Here is a 20,789-nt window from a genome sequence, read left to right on the forward strand (position 1 = left end):
AGCCACAGGGCGCGTACGAGGGCGGGGAGCAGGGCGGCGCGCTGCGCGCACGCGGCGTCAGGCGGCCAAGCTTCTGGAACAACTCCCCAGCACGACTAGCGGCCTCAGGGAGTGCTGGGGCGTGGCCGGACGGCCACGCGATGGGAGGAACTGGGCACTGGGGTTCCCGCGGGACAGTTCCCGGGCGCTGACTGTTCCCTACCCCGAGGCTCCCAAAGGAGCCAGCTAAGGAACGCAGCCCAGCCCCGGCACGCTGGACTCGGCGGGGGACTCCGCCCCCCGTCGCCCATTACAGTGCGCTGTCGCCGGGCGCCCGGGAGCATGCGCGCTTCTCGCCTTCCGCGCCCTCTTTCGCGTACATTCCCCAATACGCTTGCGCCCCATCGGGACTATGGCTGGCCAGCGAGAGCAGTCCGTCCCCGAGACGGCCAATAGGCGCGCGGAACGGGCCCGCGGCCGGCCTCCCGGCTATTCGAAGTCCCGCCCACGTACCGCCCCCCACATCCCGCGGCTGCGCGCAGAGGGGCTGCCGACGCCCTGAGCCCAGGCTCTTTGGGCCGCCCTTCCCGCGGTGCGAGCAGCGGAGGGGTTTCCCTTCGCCTCCGGTTGAGGTTTTCTTGAGAGGTGGAGTGGGAAGGAAGTCTGTAAAAGTTATCCATTCCTTAGTCATTCGACAAATGTACACTGCGCACGGGACCAGTGCCAGGCACTGTGCGGACACCGGTAATAAGGCACCCGGGATAGGGCGCGGGGATAGGGTACAGGGACAGGGCGCCAGGGTAGACAGCGGGGATAGCGCGTAGGGACAGGGCGCCAGGGAGGCCGGGGATAGGGAGCAGGGATAGGGCGTGGGGATAGGTCTTTGGCGATAGGGCACCAGGGATAGGGTGCGGATAGGGCACCGGGGATAGGGAGTGGGCATAGGGCCTCAGGACAGGGAGCTGCGATAAGGTACCAGGGCATCAGGCCCAGGGGATAGGGCGGGGCACCAGACACACCCTATCGTGCCTACCCTATTGTGCTTACCCTGGGACACAGCAATTACAATGGGACACATTGGTACAGTTAAGTCCAACGGTGGTGAGCTACACAAAAGACGTAAAGGCTGTGATCTCGTGTTACAGGAGGGGTGTGGGAGCTTGCGTGGAGAGAGAATTTCTAAGAAAATGGCATATGAGCAGAGTTCTGAAAGAAAGATGAACAGGCATAAAGGAGGCCAACCGGAGGAGAAGAGTGTTGCATGCTGAAGGAAGAGCCTGCAGAAGGGACTTAGAGCAAAGGGGAGGAGGCTGGTCTCTCTGCCTTGGCACCTGCCCCTTATAGTCTGATTTCTACACAGCAGCCAAAGTGATCTTTTAAAAATATAAATCTAATCTTGTCACTTCCCTGCACCAAACTCTCCAGTGAATTTCCATCTTAGAACAAAAGTTGGACTCCTTATTGTGGTCACTGAGGCCCTACAAAATCTGGAGGCAACCAGACTCACTGGTTCTCACTCTCCCCCTCACTGGTTCTGACCAGCCCACTCTAGCTTTTGTTTTGCTTCGTAATTCTTATGGTCACCCGAAACCTTCTGTTTTTCTCCCTTCCACCCTCACTTGAATATGAGCTCCGTAGGGCCAGGGACTTCATCCTCCTCCTCATTGCCATATCCCCAGGCTCGAGAACAGTATCGACACCAGTATCGACACCTAGCAGATACTCAGTTATTTGTTGGGGCGTAAGGTGCGAGTGGAGAGGTGAGAAAGGAGGGGGAGCAAGGGCCAGGGCCCATAACCCCTCTTAAGGGCGGAGTGGAGCCATGGAAGGATGTAAGGAAGGAGAGAGTGGAAGCTTCAGAATTTGTGTTTTAGTTAGGACATCCAGTTCTCGGAGAATGGATTATAAGAGAAAAGTGGAGGTTAGGAGACCACGAGAGAGAGGTTTCAGTAGTTTAGAGGAGAAATAATGGGGGTAAGGGTACAGAGAGAGAACAGAGTCAAAGATGAGCCCCAGGTTCTGGGAGGAAGGGGTTCCATTCCTGGGGAAAGAAAGCACAGGAGGAAGAGCAGAGTTGGCTGCAGGGCACAGTGACCTCGTGATTGTCCTGCCGATGGCGTCTGTGAGACACCCAGAGGGAAGGTCTGGAGGGCAGAGCCCTGTCACAGAGTCAATCCCAGGAGAAAGACTGGGATCGGAGGTGGAGATTTGGGAACCAAAAGCAACTAGAAAGGAATCAAAGCCATGGGGTTGTCTCTTTGGAGAGAGCATGACGTATGAGGAGAGAAGGCCTAGACCAGGTCCCCGGAAGGGACACCTAGACAGAAAGGGGGGGGGGCTGCCTACAAAAGAGAAGGAGCAGCCAAAGGAGTGGGGGGACATCCGAACGTGGAGTAGAGGTTGGAGTCGTGAAAACAGGAGCAGGCTTCCGGAAGAGGGGAGTCCTGTGTCGACTGAGGTGAAGAGTCAAGTCAAAGAAGGGCCGAACCCTACCCATGGGACTTAGCAACAGAGAGACCATTAGTGACCTTGGCAGGAGCAGGTCTGGAGCAGAGAGAGGGTCCAGAGCAGGCCCGCGGAACGCAGGAAGTGTGAGAGGCATGTAGCAACTCGTTCAGGAAGTCTGGCCACAAATAACCCCATCGCGTGCGTTGCCCCGTGAAATCCTCGTCACGGCCGCCAAGGCAACAGGAGATGAGGAAATTCGGGCTCTCAGAAGTCAGGTCGCTCCCCGGTGTCTCAGATCTGGTGAGTGACTGAGTGAGGCTTCCGGTCCTGAGCAGGTTCCCCGGGGTCCCGGCTCAAATGCCCTTCCACTTTGCCCCTCCATCTTGGCTCTCTTTAGGGGACAGGGGCACACGGGGGCAGCGGAGGGAGACTTAAGGGTTTCGGACACAAGACGCCTCGGACTGTCCCTGGAGGGGGAAGACCGGCTGAGGAGCAATAAAGTACTGATTCCGCCCTGAGGTTTCCATGGAACTTTCCAGTCCACAGACATTCTTATCTTCCGTGAGCCTCATCACAACCTTGCACGAGAGGCTCGGAACAGTAGGGAACGTGCGGGCAGGTTCGCTGGTGTTCGCTGTTTGAACCCGTCCTCCCTGCAGCCTTGACCGCATCTCTCTGTCGGGCCTTCCTCGAAGTCTGACCCCCGCGTTCAGTTAGTCCCCCTCGGCCTGCGCGGTGGGGTCAGCGCTGCGGTGCTGGCTCAGCCAGACTATTTTTGTCCTGCTGCTTGTCGCTTATATTTAGCTCCCAGTCACCTTCTCTGGTGCTCAGCTAAGTCTTTTAAAAGTGCTGCGCGAAGGGGACAGAGGGATGCGTCCGCGGCCACCTCGTGCGCCCCTCGTGGCCGCTGCCAGCAGGCCGGCGTGCGGGCGGGGACTCCCCCAGGGCCGCGGTCCTCAGTCGCCCCCTAGGGGCGTTCGCAAAATCTGTGTCTTTTGCGCGGTCCCGGTCGGGAGGCGGTCAGAGGTGTCGGCCGTGCGAGGGCAGGAAGGGCAGACGGGCCAGACGGCGCAGGGTCGCCCCGCGGCGGGAACAACTGCCGGTCGTTCCGCGGGACGTTGGAATGTTCTGCTCAACAACACGTGCAGAGCAAAAATCAGATGTCAGCCTTGCAGGGGCGCGTGGGGGGGGGGGCGGTGCTCCGTCGGTTAAGCGTCCACTTCCGCTCAGGCCACGATCTCACGGTACCTGGGTTCGAACTCCCCTGTGCTCTGTGCTGATTCCGTGTCTTCTTCAGATTCTGGGTCTCCCTGTCTCTCTGCCCCTCCCCCGCTTGCACTCTGTCTCTCTCTCAAAATTAAAGACAAAATTAAAAAAAAACTTTAAGCCTTTCAATTTAAGCAAGCCTTTATTATATAATAATGCAGAGAAGTTTTACGCGAAGTTTTTTTTGTTGTTGTTGTTTTGGGGGGTTTTTTTTTTGGATAGAGCCCAATAATTTAGGAGAAGATCGTGGCGGAGAGGGAAGCGTGGAGACAGTACATCGTCCTGACGCGGCTGCAGCTGCCTTCTCGGTGACCGGGAGCGCGTGCAGCTGGGGAAAAGACGTGGTTGAACAGCCTTCTGCTGTGCCCTGTGCTCCCGCAGGTGCTTGCAAGGCCACCAGCCAGCAGCACATGCGACGCACTGTTTACTGGTTCAGCCCAGGTGTGATCTGCGGGGGGCCTGGGCGGCTCTGTGGGCTAAGCGTCAGACCATCTGTGCTCAGGTCATGATCTGTTGGTTTGTGAGACCAAGCCCCGCTGGGCTCTGCGCTCTGCACTGACACTGTGGAACCTGCGTGGGGTTCTCTCTCTCTCTCTCTCTCTCTCTCTGCCCCTCCCCTGCTCATGCTTGCGCTCTCTCTCTCTCTCTCTCAAATTAAATAAACATTTAAAAAAGTCTCTCCAGGGGCACCTGGGTGGCTCAATCGGTTAAGCGTCCAACTTCAGCTCAGGTCATGATCTCACAGTTCATGAGTTTGAGCCCTGCATCGGGCTCTGTGCTGACAGCTTAGAGCCTGGAGCCTGCCTTGAATTCTGTGTCTCCCTCTCTCTGTTCTTCCCCCACTCATGCTCTGTCTCTCTCTCTCTCCTTCAAAAATAAATAAAAACATAAAGTTTTTTTTAAAAAGTCTCTCCAGAGGAACCTGGGTGGCTCAGTCGGTTGGGCATCTGACTTTGGCTCAGGTCATGATCTCGCAGTTCATGGGTTCAAGCCCTATAATCAGGCCCTGTGCTGACAGCTCAGAGCCTGAAGCCTGTTTCCGATTCTGCGTCTCCCTCTCTCTCTGCCCCTCCCCTGCTCATGCTCTCTCTCTCTCTCCTTCCAAAATAAATAAACATTAAAAAATATAAAAAAGTGGATCTGTCACTGGAATCTACTCCTGAAATCATCATTGCACTATATGCTAACTAACTTGGATGTAAATTTAAAAAAAAATCAAGTATTTGTGTTTCAAAAGACACCATCAAGAAGGTGACAAGATGGGGTGCCTGGGTAGCTCAGTTGGTTGAGCGTCCGACTTTGGCTCAGGTCATGATCTTATGGTTCGTGAGTTCAAGCCCCACATCGGGCTCTGTGCTGATGGCTCAGAGCCTGGAGCCTGTTTGGGATTCTGTGTCTCCCTCTCTCTGCCCCTCCCCTGCTCCTGCTCTCTCTCTGTCTCTCAAAAATAAATAAATGTTAAAACATTTTTTTTTTTTAGTTTTTTCAACGTTTATTTATTTTTGGGACAGAGAGAGACAGAGCATGAACGGGGGAGGGGCAGAGAGAAAGGGAGACACAGAATCAGAAACAGGCTCCAGGCTCTGAACCATCAGCCCAGAGCCTGACGCGGGGCTCGAACTCCCGGACCGCGAGATCGTGACCTGGCTGAAGTCAGACGCTTAACCCACTGCGCCACCCAGGTGCCCCAAAACATTTTTTTTTTTAAAAGGTGACAAGATGACCCACAGAATGGGAGAAAATATTTGCAAGTCATATATCTGACAAGGGCCAAGGATCCAAGATATATAAAGAGCTCCTACAGCTCAATCACAAACAGACAACCCAATTTAAACATGGGCAAAGGATTTGAACAGACATTTTCCCGAGGATAACGTACAAATGGGCAACAGGCACATGAAAAGATGCTCGACAGTATTGGTTATTAAGGGAATGCAAACCAAAACCATTGTGGGCCACCACTGCGCCTGCCCTAGGATGGCTACTGGCTACAATAAAAAAGACAGTGACAACCGTTGTCAGGGATGTGGAGACATTGGAACGCTCATGTGTTATCGAGGGGAATGTAAATGGTGCAGCCGCTTTGGAAAACTCCTCAAGAGAAACCAAAGTATTAGGGGCGCCTGGGGGGCTCAGTTAAGTATCCGGCTCTTGGTTTCGGCTCGGGTGGTGATCTCATGGTTCGTGAGTTCAAGCCCCACATCAGGCTCCGCGCTGGAAGAGTGGTGCCTGCTTGGAATTCTCTCCCCTCTCTCTCTGCCACTCCCCCACGCGTGCTGTCTCTCTCTCAAAATGAATAGACTTAAAAACGTTTAAAAGGAGAGAGAGAGAAACGAAAGTATGTTCGGAATACTATTCAGCGACAAAAAGGAACAAAACAGTGACACAGGCCGTGACGTGAATGATCCTCAAAACATGATGCTAAGCGAAAGAAGTCAGACAGAAAAGATCACATATCACATGATTCCATTTATATGAAATTCTAGAATAGGCTATCTTTAGAGACAGAACATAGATCAGTGGTTGCCTGGGACTGGGGTGAGAATGGAGATTAACTGTTGCACGACTCAGTAAATTTACCAAAAACCATTAAACTGTATACTTGAGAGGCTTTAAAAATTTTCTTTAATGTTTATTTTTGAGAGAGAGAGAGAGAAAGAGCGAGAGAGACGGACAGAGCGTGAGTGGGGGAGGGGCAGAGAGAGAGGCAGACACAGAATCCGAAGCAGGTTCAAGGCTCCGAGCTGTCAGCACAGAGCCCGACGTGGGGCTCGAACTTACGAACTGCAGGATCATGTCTTGAGCCGAAGTCGGACGCCCAACCGACTGAGCCGCCCAGGTGCCCGGCACAAACACTTCTTGTTTTGATGAGTCCGATTTATCTTTTTTTCTTCTGTCATTTGTGTTTTGGAATCATATATAAGAAACCATTGCCTAACGAGATTCTAGACTTTGGCTATAATAAGAGGAGATTGTGGGGGAGCTTGGGGGGAGGTAAAATATTTATGTGTGGGAGGGACATGACTATTGGGGACCAGAGGGCGGACTCTGCTAGGGAGCCTCCTAGATGGCCCTACCTGGTGTTCATACCTTTGTCAGTCCTTCAGCACCGCCCCCCGTATCACACAGGGGAGGCCTGTGTGACCAATAGGGTGTTGTAGAAATGACGATGTGTGGCTCCCGGAGCTCCTGCCTGGCCGTCTCCCTGAGACCTCTCACGCTGCCATGTTGTGGGGACGCGCAAACAGCCCCGTGGATGAGTCCACACGGTGAGGACCCGAGGCCTCCTGCCAACAGCCAGCCTTCGGTCCGCCCGGTTCGTGTTAGTTAGTGGCTCACCGTCAGGTCGTCTCCGAGCCTGCAGAGGACCACAGCCCCGGCCAACATCTAGGCTACAGTCTCATGAGAAACCTCAAATCTGAAGCAGCCAGCTAAGGTACTCCTGAATTCCTGACCCACAGAAGCTCTGTGAAATAAGAAATGTTTCTTGTTGCATGAAGAAGAAGAAGGGGGAGGAGGAGGAGGAGGAGGAGGAAGAGGAGGAGGAGGAGAAGAAGAAGGAGGAGGAGGAGGAGAAGAAAAAGAGGGGGGCCTGGTGGCTCAGTCCATGGAGCATCCAACTCTTGGTTTCAGCTCAAGTCATGATCTCACGGTTCATGAGTTGGAGTCCTGAGCTGGGCTCTGCGCTGACAGTGGGGAGCCTGCTTAGGATCCTCTCTCCCTCTCTCTGCCCCTCCCCCCACCTCTCTCTCTCAAAAGAAATAAATAAACTTAAAAAAAAAAAACATATAAAAGCCTCAAGGGCAAATCACATTGTGAGAGAAATCTGTAAGATGAGATGATGTCTGTGCTGGAAACTCTTTACAAACGGAAGGGTAAGAGGGGGACACGAGACGCTCACCAACCGTGTGCCTGCAGAGGGGACCAGGGCAGGGACAAGGGCGCTGCAGCCTGCGAGCCGGCCAGGGCCAGGGGTATGTGCTTCACACACACCGTCGGGCTGAGCAAAGGGCAGCGCGGTGAGGTGCGGGGTGTCCCTGCCCTCCTCCCGAGAACGAGGCCTGACCGCACCTCCTGGAAAAACAGGAGACCGGCACGGGGCCGGTGATTCGGCTCCGACTGACCGCTTGGCAGCCGCCCGCCCGGGGCCCGGCCAGCTGCGCAGTGGGAGGAGGGCGCGTCTTCACGGTCGGCGAGCTCCCTCCACACACACGCCTAAGCTGCTGCTGTAGTTGGTGCACACACGTGTGTGGCCACACGTCGTCACCCGGGGGTCCGGTCACCGCCGCCTGGCGCGGGACGGTACACAGGCCGAGCGCACGGGGCGCGAGGACTCCCAGACGCTGTCCCGGCCCCTCCCGGGGCTGCTTCCACAGAGACCCCAGAAAGCTCCCCTCAGCGACCCTGCCGACACCCTGCTCTGGGCCCAGTCCAACGCGATTCCCACCCTGGAAGTGGAGAGGCTGGGTCTCCTGCGGCCTGGGAAGCAGGACGCGGAAGGGCTACGACCCGGTTCTCTGCGTGGAAAGACCCACAGCTCTTTGGGGGGGCGGGTCTGCCCCCTAACCAGACTCCCGACGGGTCGGGGGCGGGAAGCCCTCTCTGCTGCAGCTAATTTGCGCCCCTCCTTAGCCACTTACTGTCAGGGGAGAGCGGGACACGCCACCCCCCACCCCCCCACGAAGTCCGCCGTCGGGCTTGGCACGTTTGGGGACATTGCAGGGACCGGCACCTCGGCAGCGCAGCGCGTGTGGCTTAGCGTGATGCAGGAGTTCCTTCAAGGTCACCCAGCCGGAGAGTGCGGGAGCCAGGATTCAAACCCAGCTTGTCTCACTGAGACTAGGCTTCCGGGCCGTAGGAACCTAGAGGCAATGATCAATTTTGCCCGGAGTGTGTCTGGAAAGTCTTCACTGAAATCATTTCTTTAATGTTTTGTTTTGTTTTTTTTATTCTGACAGAGAGTGAGAGAGCAAGCTGGGGAAGGAACAGAATGAGAGAGAGAGAGAGAGAGAGAGAGAGAGAGAGAATCCCAGGCAGGCTCCCACTGTCAGCGCAGATCCCAACGCGGGGCTTGAACTCTCGACCCACGAAATCATGACCTGAGCCCAAGTCGGGTGCTTCTCCAACTGAGCCCCCCGGCGCCCCATCACTGGAATGATTCAACAGACCACAGTCACACAGGAAACCAGCGGCTCTCCAGCCCCTCCTGGGCTCCAGGCGCTGCACTCGGCTTACTGGTCCCAGTCAGGGCTCCGTCTCACAGGTGAGATCAGCCCCCAGAGCCACGGTTCGGAGCCGTGCGTGTCGCTCCCGCTAAATCAGAGGTTCCCCGGAGGCACCACTGCGGCCCAAACCCTTCTCACATCCACTGAGGACACAGCTGCGTATACTGACCGGTTTCGGAACCACTTTGCACAACCAAGGAAAACCAGTTGTGACAGTCCTCGTCTGATGAAGGGCTTGGTGTTGGTGACTCCCGCCCTCGGCCAGGACCTGTCCTCCCTGCATTTCCACCCCTTCTCCTCCGAGAAACCTTCCTGGGTCACTCCCACCATGCAGGGCCACCCACGAACGCTTGTTACCTTCTCTTCATCTGTAACTACACGTGATTTTTTTTTTTTTTTTAGAAAACTTTAAATGTTTATTTATTTTTGAGAAAGAGAGAGACAGAGCACCAGCAGGGGAGGGGTAGTGAGGGAGGGACACATAGAATCTGAAGCAGGCTCCAGGCTCCGAGCTGTCCGCACAGAGCCCGACGCGGGGCTCGAACTCAGGAACCGTGAGATCATGACCTGAGCTGAAGTCGGACGCTCGACCGACCGAGCCACCCAGGCGCCCCTGTAACCACCCGTGTTAAGTGTGTGACTCCCCTCACAAGGCCTATAAGGCAAATTAGGCCTTAACCACTTCCAGGATTCTGGAGGTGAATCTCTTTCATTAGTATCACCTTTATTAGTATTACTTTGTTTTTATTTGTATTTATTTTTTTAAGGAAGCTCTGTGCCCAGTGCGGGGCTTGAACTCACAACCTGGAGATCAGGACTCGCCTGCTCTACCGACCCAGCCAGCCTGGCGCCCCACCTTTATTGGCTGTTACTCACAAGCCTCTTTTCTTGGGAAAGCGGTGGGCCTGCTGTGTCGTCCGTCCTCAGGGATTCGGGAGCCTCTACCCAACCTTCCGCGCGGATCCTTGATCCACGTTCTTCCTGAGGCTGTCACCCACACGTGCCTCCCAGGATGTCCTAGGATGAATAATCGCCAACAGCCTGGAGGAGGCCAGTCGCCCTCTACAAGTATGGTTGCAATTGCCTCACTTCCTGTATCATGTGACACTCCCAGAGTCGTCACGTGACCCACCGACTCCCCCCTTTATGCCGGAACTAAACCCGCAGGGTTGATCGGGTGTCCAGCCACCGCCAGGACCTGCATCCCTGTTTGTATTTAGGGGACCCTCTGTCCTCCCGAGGCTCGGGAACCCTGCAGTGCCGTCACCTGGTGATGGAGCGCTCGACTCCTCCCCGAGAGGTGAGTGAGCCACAGCTCCCAGCGGGGTCCTGTCGCTCTGCTTCTGGAATCCTGGCCATCCGGAGGCTGGAATTCAGTGGATGACAGTCTCCTCAAATCCAGGCCATCGTGGCTCTTTGACGGAGGGGCAGATGGAGGGGGGGTGGGGTGGGGTCCAGGGAGAAGCGGGAGGGAAGAGGGGCGGAGAAGGGTCCTGGTCGGGGTGGGCCGAGGGCACGGTGGGAGGGCAGCACCCGGGTGTCTCTGGGTCCTGTGCCATCGCCATCAGAGGCAGGTGGGAGCCAGGCCGTGGGCCCCCCCCCCCTGCCCACGGGAGAGTAGCTGAGGGGTGGAGAGCGGCCTTCCAGCCGGTCCTCATTCTGTCCTCAGGAGCGCCCCGAGCCCCCGGGCCGGGGAGGCGTCTTGGCTGCCAGGCTCGTGGGCCTGCTTTTCCTTCAGGCGGTGCCGTGGGCCTCAGGTGAGTGAGTCACAAGAGCGGCGTCGGTCCTGAGGAGGCTCCCCCTGCCCGACGGTCCTGTGGGCGCTTTCTGGCACGCTGCCGTGTCAGGGGCGATCAGCAAACCTTCTGAGTGACTGAGACCAACCTCGCGGGGGCAGAACGGCGAGAGGACTTTTGAAATGAGTGTCCGTTTCGTCCGGCCAGGTGCGGCCCTTCTCCCTGGCCTCCCTCAGCCCCGGCCCCTGCTTCTGCTCCTCCCTCCCAGGTGCCCGCCCCTGCAACCCTAAAAGCTTTGGCTACAGCTCGGTGGTCTGTGTCTGCAATGCCACGTACTGTGACTCTCTCGACCCCCTGACCCTGCCCGCCCCCGGCACCTTCGGCCGATACGAGAGCACGCGCAGCGGGCGCCGGATGGAGCTGAGTCTGGGGCCCATCCGGGCCAACCGCACGGGCACAGGTGACCGCTGTGTGCCTCATCCCCAGGGCAGGCTGGGACGCTCCCGGAGCTAAGTCTTGCCAGCAGCTCACCGGCCCCTCCTCCCTGTGCTCTCACACACCCCCCCCCCCCCGTTTCCTGTGTATCCGCAGGGCTGCTACTGACCCTGCAGCCAGATCAGAAGTTCCAGAAAGTGAAGGGGTTTGGAGGGGCCATGACGGACGCCGCTGCCCTCAACATCCTTGCCCTGTCACCCCCTGCCCGGAATTCGCTACTCAAATCCTATTTCTCTGAAGAAGGTGAGGACGAGGGGGACAGGATGACACAGTGCGATTGACACTCTGACCTTCCCGTGACCCTGACTTCCACCCTTCCCTGACGTTTGGGTCCTTCCTACCTTTCCCTGGGTGTTAGCTCAGAGGACCTGTGTTCCACCCAGGGGCCTGGCTCCACAGACCCCAGCCGGGACCCCAGGCTCCCTTTGGCCCGCCACAGGCACAGTCTAGGACCGGCAGGAGGTAGGCAGGTCCCACATTCTCCTGCTGACTCAGACGCTCGTGTCTCGGCCTTCCTCTTCTGCAGGAATCGAGTACAACATCATCCGGGTACCCATGGCCAGCTGTGACTTCTCCATCCGCACCTACACCTACGATGACAGCCCTGACGACTTCCAGTTGCGTGACTTCATCCTCCCGGAGGAAGATGTCAAGCTCAAGGTGGGCACTCGGCCCGGTGGAAGTGGATGCCTGCTGGGTGAGAAGCCTCAGGCTAGAGGAGCCTGCAGGGGGCCACAGAGCCCGCCCCCTGTTCTGTCCCAGGGGTGGGGGGTGGGGGCTGGCGGGACAGGGCAGGGGCCGATGGCTCGGCCTGACCCACCGGTCGGGCCGGTCTGCCCATGTTCCAGCTCTGGGTGTCTCTCTCCTCACCTCCACGGTCTCTAGATACCCCTGATTCACCAGGCCCTGGAGCTGGCCCCACGCCCTGTGTCACTCTTCGCCAGTCCCTGGACGTCACCCACTTGGCTGAAGACCAACGGGGCAGTGAACGGGAAGGGGTCACTCAAGGGGCAGCCGGGAGATCTCTACCACCAGACCTGGGCCAGATACTTTGTTAAGTAAGGCCGCAAGCCCTCGTCTCCGCACCCCCTCCCTTGCCGTAGACCCGGGTCACCGCCAGATCCGACTCCTCAGACTACCTTTCTACCTGCTGGGCCTTTCACACTCTGCCTGTCAGTCTTCCCCGCCTCACCGGGCCTCCTATTCCCCAGGGTCCTGGTCCCCCTCTCTTGTCCAGGGCCACTCACACCCTTTTCCCCGTCAGGTTCCTGGACGCTTACGCGGAGCACAAGTTACGGTTCTGGGCAGTGACGGCAGAGAACGAGCCTTCTGCAGGGCTGTTCAGTGGGTACCCCTTCCAGTGCCTGGGCTTCACCCCTGAACACCAGCGAGACTTCATCGCCCGGGACCTGGGTCCTACCCTCGCCAACAGTACGCACCGCGACGTCCGCCTGCTCATATTGGACGACCAGCGCTTGCTGCTGCCTCGCTGGGCCCAGGTGGTAAGGCCCAGGGCCTCCGGGGTAGCCCGGCGACCCCCAGATCTAGCCTCCGGGTGACCGGCTCCCACAGTGTCTTCCCTGCCTCAGCCCTTGATTCCTAGAACTCCCTGGGCTGGAGCCAGGCGCCCAGGCGGCCCCCCGGGGGGTGCTCAGGGGTCATAACCTCCTCTGCATCTCCAGGGCCCCAGAGGTCCCCGTGGTTTGTCACTTTAACCCCTCTAGTTGCCTGCAGCCCACTGTCCGTTTCTCAGGTCCCCAGGGCTGCTTCCGGAACCCTCCATGCAGGGCCCGGTTTTAGCAGCCCCTTCCCCATACAGGTGCTGGCGGACCCCGAGGCGGCTAAGTACGTTCATGGCATTGCTGTACATTGGTACCTGGACTTTCTGGCTCCTGCAAAGGCCACCCTGGGGGAGACACACCGCCTGTTCCCCGACACCATGCTCTTCGCCTCAGAGGCCTGCGTGGGCTCCAAGTTCTGGGAGCAGAGTGTGCGACTGGGCTCCTGGGACCGAGGGATGCAGTACAGCCACAGCATCATCACGGTGAGCCCCCAGGCCCCTCCCGCCAGGCAGGCGCAGACCTCCCTCATCTCACCGCAGGAGGGCCTGTTCTCCAACTCACCGGGCTGACTCACTCTGCTCTTCGGGGCGTCGTCATCCCTGCCTCCCCTTCATGGGCTCGCACATCCCACCACCACTTTCCTCGAGTGCTGGCCTCTCTGGCCGTCATGTCTGCCTCCACGTGCCTCTGCTTCCTTGCCTCGTCCTCCCCGCCCCGCCCTCCTTAGGTGTTAGAGGCGCAGAGCGCCCCCCACGGGGCCGGGGCGCCACCAGCCTGCCTTCCTCGACCCTTAACTACATTGTCTGAGGACCCCACGTGGGGGCTGTCTCTGCCCTGCTCCTCCCGCAGAACCTTCTCTACCATGTGGTCGGCTGGACAGACTGGAACCTTGCTCTGAACCCCGAAGGGGGACCCAACTGGGTGCGCAACTTTGTCGACAGCCCCATCATCGTAGACATCACCAAAGACACGTTTTACAAACAGCCCATGTTCTATCACCTTGGCCACTTCAGGTGAGTGGAGGGCGGGCGCCCCGCCTCCTTGCCAGACCGGTCTCCTGCACGGCGGGGGGCTCCTGTCGCCCCCCCCCCCCCACCATGAGGGAACAGGAAGATGTTCAGGGTGGGAGTTGGGAGAGGCGTCCCTGTGCCTCTTGCACCATCCAGGCAGGAAGTGACTAGGCGGTGGTGGGCGAGCCCCGCATGCCGGACGCTGGGGACAGGACGTGAGGGCAGGGCCTGCCCGGCAGGATAGAGCTGCGGTCTGAAGGTGGGGCAGAGCTTCGGCAAGGGTGCTGCCCTTGGAGGAGCGGGCCCCGGCCCGGGGAGGCGAGGCTGGGGTCCCGGACCACGCCCGTTCTCCCCCTACCCCCCCCAGCAAGTTCATTCCGGAGGGCTCGCAGAGAGTGGGGCTGCTGGCCAGCGAGAAGAACGGCTTGGACACGGTGGCGCTGACGCGCCCCGACGGCTCTGCGGTCCTGGTCGTGCTGAACCGGTGAGAGCGGCAGGGCCCAGGAGCGGGCTGAAGCCCGGGCGGTGGGCTCGGCAGGACCCAGCGCTCAGCTTCTCCCTTGCTTCCCCAGCTCCCCGAAGGACGTGCCCCTCACCATCGAGGACCCTGCCGTGGGCTTCATGGAGACGCTGTCCCCCGGCTACTCCATTCACACATACCTGTGGCGTCGCCAGTGATGGGGCAGATACCCAAACAGCGCCTGGGCTCGGCAGGGGCATTAAAGGGACAGAGTCGGCTCACATGCTGTCTGTGGCTACAGAGGGTATACGAGGGCCAGGGCGAGCTTAGGTGACGTAAGCCCAGGGGCCGTGGTTTGCGTGACTCACTCTCCCCCTGGTGGGTGCCAGGGCCCGGAGGCCCCTAAAGGGAGCGCAGGGAAGCCCCGGCGGCCCCGCCCCCCGCCTGTGAGTGCGCGCTATGTGCTGGCTCCCGTGGAAACTGGGCCCGGGCCCAGGGTGAGCTCACTGTCTGTATGGACACAAGCTGGGGGCGGGGGAGGCCGAGGAAAGGGAGATCAGAGAAGCTGGGCCCCAAACGGGGGTGTGGGGGAGGGGGGGACTGTGTCTTTCGTGGGCCGTGCGGAAGCAGTCACGGCGTCAGGGCACAGGCAGCCGAGAAGCCAGGCACCGGTGGGGGGTGGGGGGGCTCAGGCACCCGACGGCCGCCCCCCCCACCAGCCAGCAGCTCCTGGAAAGATGACGGTCCCTTAAGAAAGAGAATGTGCGACTGCAGCCCGCGGGGACAGCTTTATTATGGGAGCGGCGCCCGTTTTCCAGCCGCACCAACAACGGGGAAGCAGAGGAGCCTCTGGAATGTGTGAGAGTAGAAAAGTCCGTCCCGGGAGCGCGAGGCGGCGTCACTCGTCTTCCTCCTCGTCGGCCATGCTCAGGGACCGCGTGCCGGGGGCCCGGGCGGGTGCCGCCCGCTGGATAGAGACGATGCCGCTGAGCAAGGCGTAGCCCGCCATGGCCGCCAGCCCCGCCAGCACGGACAGCACCTGGTTCCGGCGCCGGTACGGCTCCTCCTCGGCCTCGGGGCCCGCTGGCGTCTGGCGTGGAGGCGGCACCTCCGCTGAGGAGCGAGGCAGGAAGGGGGGGGGGTTGGTTCCCGTGTTCCCCCCCCCCCCCGCCCCCGCCAGCGCCCGGCCCGCAGCCGCCCGCCGCTCACCTCCATCCCAGGGGAAGTAGAGGCTGAGGATGTGCGCGCAGTAGGCGCAGAGGTTGTGCAGCCCCCGCAGGTGGGCCTGCAGCCTCCCGCTGGGCAGCCTGGCCTGCAGCAGCGGCGCCAAGTAGCCGAAGACAAAGGCGTCCAGCGAGGCGGGGCTGGAGCGGAGAGAGAGAAGGGCTGCAGGGGAGAGCCCGGGCCCGGGGGCGGGGCCCTGGGGGGGCGGGACGCCCCGTCCTGGACCCACCGGGAGCGGGGAGGGCTCCCCAGGTGGGGCCGGCCGGGCCCTGAATGGGACTCTATCCCAGGGCTGCATAAAGGGCACATTGAGAGCCCCGCGGCCCCTCCTGGGCCTGGCGGCCCTCCCGCCTCACACACAGCCCCACTGTCATCGGGCCCGGCCGTCCGGAGGACCTCCTGCACAGCGCCCGGGCCACCCCGGGCCCCGCAGCGACGTCTGAACCTGCCTCTCGCCCCCCACCCCCCAGACCACCTAGTTTCCCCGGAGGCAGACTCACGCGTCCCCGAAGAAGAATTTCTGAGAGCCCAGGCGCTGGGAGAGCAGGGTCAGGCATTCCCGAGCCTCCTGGTACAGCTGCAGAGAGGACACGGGGCGGACTCGCGGCTGCGGGGACCCCGGGCACCCCCCCATCGCCGTCCCCGACCGCCCTCTTCGGGGCTCCGCTCGCACGGCGGCCCCGGCCCCAGACGCACCTCCTTCTCCAGCTCTTCCTCATTCTCGGGCCTGTGCTCCCCGCACAGCAGCTGCAGCCGCTCCATGAACTGCCGCTGCATGCGGCCAGGAAGGAAGAAGTTCAGGGGAAAGGGCATGGCCTCAGCGTACCACTTCCGGGTCACCTCCACATAGTTCTTGGTGTCCACCCAAAAAGTATGGATCTGGATGGGGGGGGGGGGCAGGAGGGACGAAGCAGGTCTGAGCCGGTGCACCTGCCTAACTTAGGGCGGGCTCCCCGTCGCGTGCGTGTGCGCCCCCCCCCCCCCCCCGGCCATGAACGTCGGGAGGTTCGGGCACACTCACCAGCACTGGGAGAAGCTTCTCCTCCAGCAGAGACATGAAGGCCAAGGTGTCTGCCCCTTGTCGGGCCGACAGATCGTAATCGGCGTTGTACTTCTGTGGAGGAGATGACCGTGAAGGGGACGCCGGGAGGCTCCAGGGGCCCTTCCCCAAGGAGGGAGGCATCCTGTCCGGCACCACCCTCACCGGCCCCTGCGTGTAGCAGAGGGACGCCAGGCAGCTTTTCCCGCCGAGGCCCCCTCGCCTGGGCCCGTCCAGTAGCCTGTTGCTGTTGGCGGAGAGCCTGGGCCTTGGAGCCTGCTGGCCCTCAAGGTCGGGCGCCCGCTGGGGGGAGAGGAAGGCCCCAGCCGCAAACCAGGAGCGGCTCCTGGAGTCTCCACGGAAAGCTGGAAGCACGCCCGCTGACGGCAACTTTCTAACAGGAACTTCCCAGTCCGGGCACCACAGGGCTGGCGCGGTGGAGCTCAGATGCAGTGTGGGCCTCAGCCCAGGCCTCAGGAACCAGGGCCCCCTGGCTGGTTCTCTCAATGCCCAGGTCTTGGCTATTTGTTCCGTTTCATTCCATGGCCCGGGTGCCACCACCGCACGTTGTACCCGCGCCCCATGTCTCAGCCTGCCACACCTCAGCAACCCCCTCTGCACATCCTGAGTGAGGTTTGTCCCCACATGACCTCTGGAGCCTGATCCTTAAAAAAACAACAAAAAAAATCTCTCTGAGCCTCAGTTTCTCCCCTGCAGAATGGGGTAACAGCCCTCTCTCAATGTGGCTGTGTTAGGAAAAAACCCTGCAGACTGGAAAAACTGTGCTCATACATAAGGAAACAGGGCGGTGGCCCAGGCCCTACCAGGAACTTTGGTTTCTCCCTGGACCCCCTCTCTCCATGCCTCCCAGCTCCTTCACCTTTGGGAAAACACAAGAGGCTCCTACATCTGCCAAGTGTTCCCACGAAAGTTAGATGAGCCCTCGGAAAGCATCCCGGCTAAACCCCTGGTTTTATAAAGAAGGGGCTCACAGCTCTGAGAGGTGAAGCAGCTTGCCCAAGGTCACACAGCCAAGGCCAGGATGAAGGACAGTCAAGATATCCCCATGCCTCTTGTAATACTCTCTCAACTTCCCCACCGTGGCTCTACTCCTTGTCCATCCTGAGCCCCATATCCAGCCCAACCTGGGCCCTGAGAAAAGGACAACGGCCCTGACGAGTCCCTCTCCAGAGCCACCTTCGAGGGCCTCACCTGAGCCAAACGTTCTCTCCTGCCCTCCTTTCCCTTCTAGGTGTCATCAGCCCGTTTACCTCTCCCTCCCTGCCCAGCAGGCAGAAGGCCCTGTCCCTCCGGATACCTCCCCAGCGCCCCAGCTTAACGCCTGGCCGAGCGCTTACTGAATCCACACAGTGTGTCTGTCCCATCAGACTGTGTGCTCCTTGAAGTTGTGAGCCTCCTGCTTCTGGCTCGGCACAGATGACAAACGTGTGATGCGTTGACATGACAACTACTCTCGCCGGCAGCCCTCCTACCCAAGCCACCTACCTCTTTTCGAAGATGGGTGATGATCTTGTGTGGCACCGAGATGACCTCGCCGTGACTGGTCCGAAGGGCAGGCAGAGTCCCTGACATGGAGAGAAAAGGACACCCACAGACCCTTAGCTGCCTATCCATGTGTATTTACACCACATTCCTGTCTGTCTCCTGCTCCTCCCCTTCCTCACCCCCCAGGGACACTGGGTACCTGAAGGGCTCCGCCAGGGGTTGGTGATCTTGTACACCTTGAGTGGGGCACCAGTAAATCTGGCATAGGTCTGCAGGGAAGGAAGCAGAAGGCAGAGAGGCCCCCACAGGGGAATCAGGAAGAGCAAAAACGGGCTCCTGGGTGGCTCAGTCGGTTGGGGGTCCGACTCTTGATTTTCGGCTCAGGTCGTGATCTCACGGTTGGTGAGTTCGAGCCCTGTGTTGGGCTCTGCACTGACAGTGAGTGCGGAGCCTGCTTGGGATTCTCTCTCTCCCTCTCTCTGCCCCTCCCCTGCTGGCACACGCGCGATCTCTCTCTCAAAATAAATAAACGAAAGAAAAAAAGAAAAAATATTTATTGAACCCTTTTTGTGCTGTGCTTGGTACTTGCCTCACAAAGAGGTGGACGCTATGGTTTCCATTTCACAACGGGTAACGCAGGGCTCGGGGGGGTTGTGAACCGGTCTCTAATACTAGGTCTGCCAGCAAAAACCTTCCCTCTCCTGCCGTCTACCTGATGTACAAACATCCTCATAAGTTCTTCCTACCCAGTAGATCCCTTTTCCTGGAAGCACTGATCGTGCCCTTCTGAGGGAGTCTCTGTGGCCCGCTCCTACTTAAACCTTGGCACCTCAACTTATTACCTGGATTTGCTAACACGTTTGCCTTTCGGTAAACAACTACAGGGGAGGAACTAAGTCTTACTCATCTTTGCACGCCAAGGTGTGGTATCTGGGAGAGGCCTGATAACATGCTTATTAAATGAAAGAGTGAGCGAATAAAGTGAACGGACTGACTCCAAAGCTCTTTCCACAGAGCCTGGCGGGAGGCCTTTTGGTTCAATAAATGAACTCAGTAATGCTGTGTCGTGAGGAGGAGGTGGAGGTGGTGGAGGTGGAGGTGGAGGTGGAGGTGGAGGTGGTGGAGGTGGAGGTGGTGGAGGTGGAGGTGGAGGTGGAGGAGGAGGGGGAGGAAAGGGAGGCTGAGAAGACAGGAATGCCACGCCTGAGAACCCTCAGATCGCCGAGGCTCAGTAAACCTCCGGATGAAGAAACAGCCCTCAGAGACCAGGGAGGGATAGCCCCAAGGTCACACAGCCAGTAAATGGATGAGCAAGGACTAAAACCCATTTCCTGAACCCCCGACCAGGCCTCTTTCTATGGCTGCGCAAAATCTAGGCTGTTAAGCCACAGGGCACTGAGCCTACGTCGGCCAGGCTCAGTCTTTGATTGCCTCAGTTTCCCCCAGTGAGCCCGTGCTGAGGCGCCCTGGTCAAATCCGGACGATCGGCTAGTTCGGCTCCCTCCCCAGTCCTCCAGGGCGCAGCAGAGGGCGACGGCGCCACCCCTCACCAGCACGGCCAGACTGTCCAGGTCCACTGACGGCAGCCCCCAGCCCCCCGACCAGCAGAACAGCTCCATGGGCGCCGCCATCTTGCCCGCCCTCTGTCCCGGAAGCACCTCCCCCCGCCGCGCTTCCGCCCGCCCCCCGCGCGGCCCCGCCCCCCAGGCCCGCCCCTCGCGCCGCCCGAGGCGCTGGCCGAGGGGAGGCCGCAGGCGAGGCGAGGCGAGGCGAGGCGAGGCGGGGCGAAGCGGGGCGGGGCGGGGCGAAGCGGGGCGGGGCGGGGCGGGGCGGGGCCGCGGGCTTTGGGGGAGGGCGGCCGCCGCCGGCTCCAGAGGCGGCTCCTGAAGTGGGGGAGGGTTCTCGCCCGGGCCCTCTTGGCGGAGGCTGGGCGCCCTGGCCGCGGGGAGCCCCGGAACCCCGAGGGCGCGGCGGGTCCCGGCCCAGCGGGTGTTGTGCGTCCGGTCGGGCTCTGGGGGCTCTCGCAAATCTGCACGCGGCTTGGGCTGCTCCAGGGCCCCGCGGGGCTCGGCCCGGAGCGGGGGCCGCGGGGGGGTCCCCCGCGCCGCATGTTTTCCACAGCGCGTTATGTTTGGAGCGGGCCCCGCGCCGCCTGTCGCCATGGAAACAAAACAGGGGCGGCGGCGGCCGGAGCCGGGTCGGGCTGGGGCCGGGGAGGGGGGGAGGGGTGGGGCTCGCGCGCCGTTGCCGTGGTAACGGGAACCGAGGCGCCCCTGCGCCTCATCCGGGTCACGGCCTGCCGGCCAGTACCCGCTGTGTTCCGGGTCTGGCCGCGGCCCCTGGCCTGTCCCCTGCTTTACTCCTGTCCCCGGAGGCCCTTTCCTCCTTCCTGATTCCTCCCTCCAAGCGCTTCGCTGACCACTGTGTTAGACGCGCTCTCCGCTTCCCATCGGACGCTTCTAAGTTTTCCTAGGAGCGAGTCACGTGTCAGGGGACCCCCCTCCCCCCCACCCTAATGAGGGGCGCTCGCTTCGTCAGAGCAGCAAAGTTCATGCCATGCGGGCATCCCCTGGGCACGATAGCAAGCTACTTTCCGCCACTCCCTTGGCACCCTTTCATGCCAGCTGGGGAATAATGCCCGGTGTCTGGCGCTGCCCCTGCCAGGGGCTCCTGCCTTCCCCAACTGCGACTTACAGGAAACGGTAGCATTCGGTAGTGGCCCCCAGCAGCGAGACGCCGGGAGGGAGGGAGGAAGGGAGGGAGGGAGGCACCTGGGACGGAGGACCGTTAGGGAGAGGCAGGAGGCAGGGAGGCCTCCAGACTCTTCCCCAGTGCTCCT

The 20,789-nt window shown here is 60.2% G+C and overlaps 2 protein-coding genes across 6 annotated transcripts; one reads left to right on the top strand and one right to left on the bottom strand.

Annotated features, from left to right (window-relative positions):
* Window positions 1–10,050: 10,050 nt before the first annotated feature.
* On the top strand, window positions 10,051–14,954 carry GBA (glucosylceramidase beta). Of its 4 annotated transcripts, none has more exons than XM_019822442.3 (11): window positions 10,051–10,218; window positions 10,588–10,675; window positions 10,923–11,114; window positions 11,246–11,392; window positions 11,676–11,809; window positions 12,035–12,207; window positions 12,414–12,651; window positions 12,969–13,193; window positions 13,561–13,724; window positions 14,089–14,205; window positions 14,274–14,954. In XM_019822442.3, exons 1-11 carry the CDS (start codon window positions 10,192–10,194, stop codon window positions 14,509–14,511), a joined length of 1,743 nt encoding a protein of 580 aa, XP_019678001.2. In that variant the 5' UTR covers window positions 10,051–10,191; the 3' UTR covers window positions 14,512–14,954. The 4 variants fall into 4 exon arrangements, with proteins under 4 accessions (XP_019678001.2, XP_003999772.2, XP_019678002.1 ...); XM_003999723.6 differs by having other exon boundaries at window positions 14,294–14,462; XM_019822443.3 differs by lacking the exon at window positions 10,588–10,675 and having other exon boundaries at window positions 10,075–10,218.
* On the bottom strand, window positions 14,951–20,784 carry MTX1 (metaxin 1). 2 transcript variants are annotated; one of them, XM_023247394.2, is made up of 8 exons: window positions 20,645–20,784; window positions 18,150–18,219; window positions 17,951–18,030; window positions 16,427–16,519; window positions 16,102–16,284; window positions 15,906–15,982; window positions 15,391–15,545; window positions 14,951–15,294 (listed from the first exon to the last, which is right to left on the bottom strand). In XM_023247394.2, the coding sequence occupies exons 1-8, from the start codon at window positions 20,657–20,659 to the stop codon at window positions 15,080–15,082; spliced, it is 888 nt and encodes a 295-aa protein (XP_023103162.1). In that variant the 5' UTR covers window positions 20,660–20,784; the 3' UTR covers window positions 14,951–15,079. The 2 variants fall into 2 exon arrangements, with proteins under 2 accessions (XP_023103162.1, XP_044904693.1); XM_045048758.1 differs by lacking the exon at window positions 20,645–20,784 and adding an exon at window positions 19,501–19,613.
* Between the last annotated feature and the right edge of the window lie 5 nt (window positions 20,785–20,789).

The sequence above is a fragment of the Felis catus genome, chromosome F1 (assembly GCF_018350175.1).
Source record: "Felis catus isolate Fca126 chromosome F1, F.catus_Fca126_mat1.0, whole genome shotgun sequence".
Taxonomy (NCBI): domain Eukaryota; kingdom Metazoa; phylum Chordata; class Mammalia; order Carnivora; family Felidae; genus Felis; species Felis catus.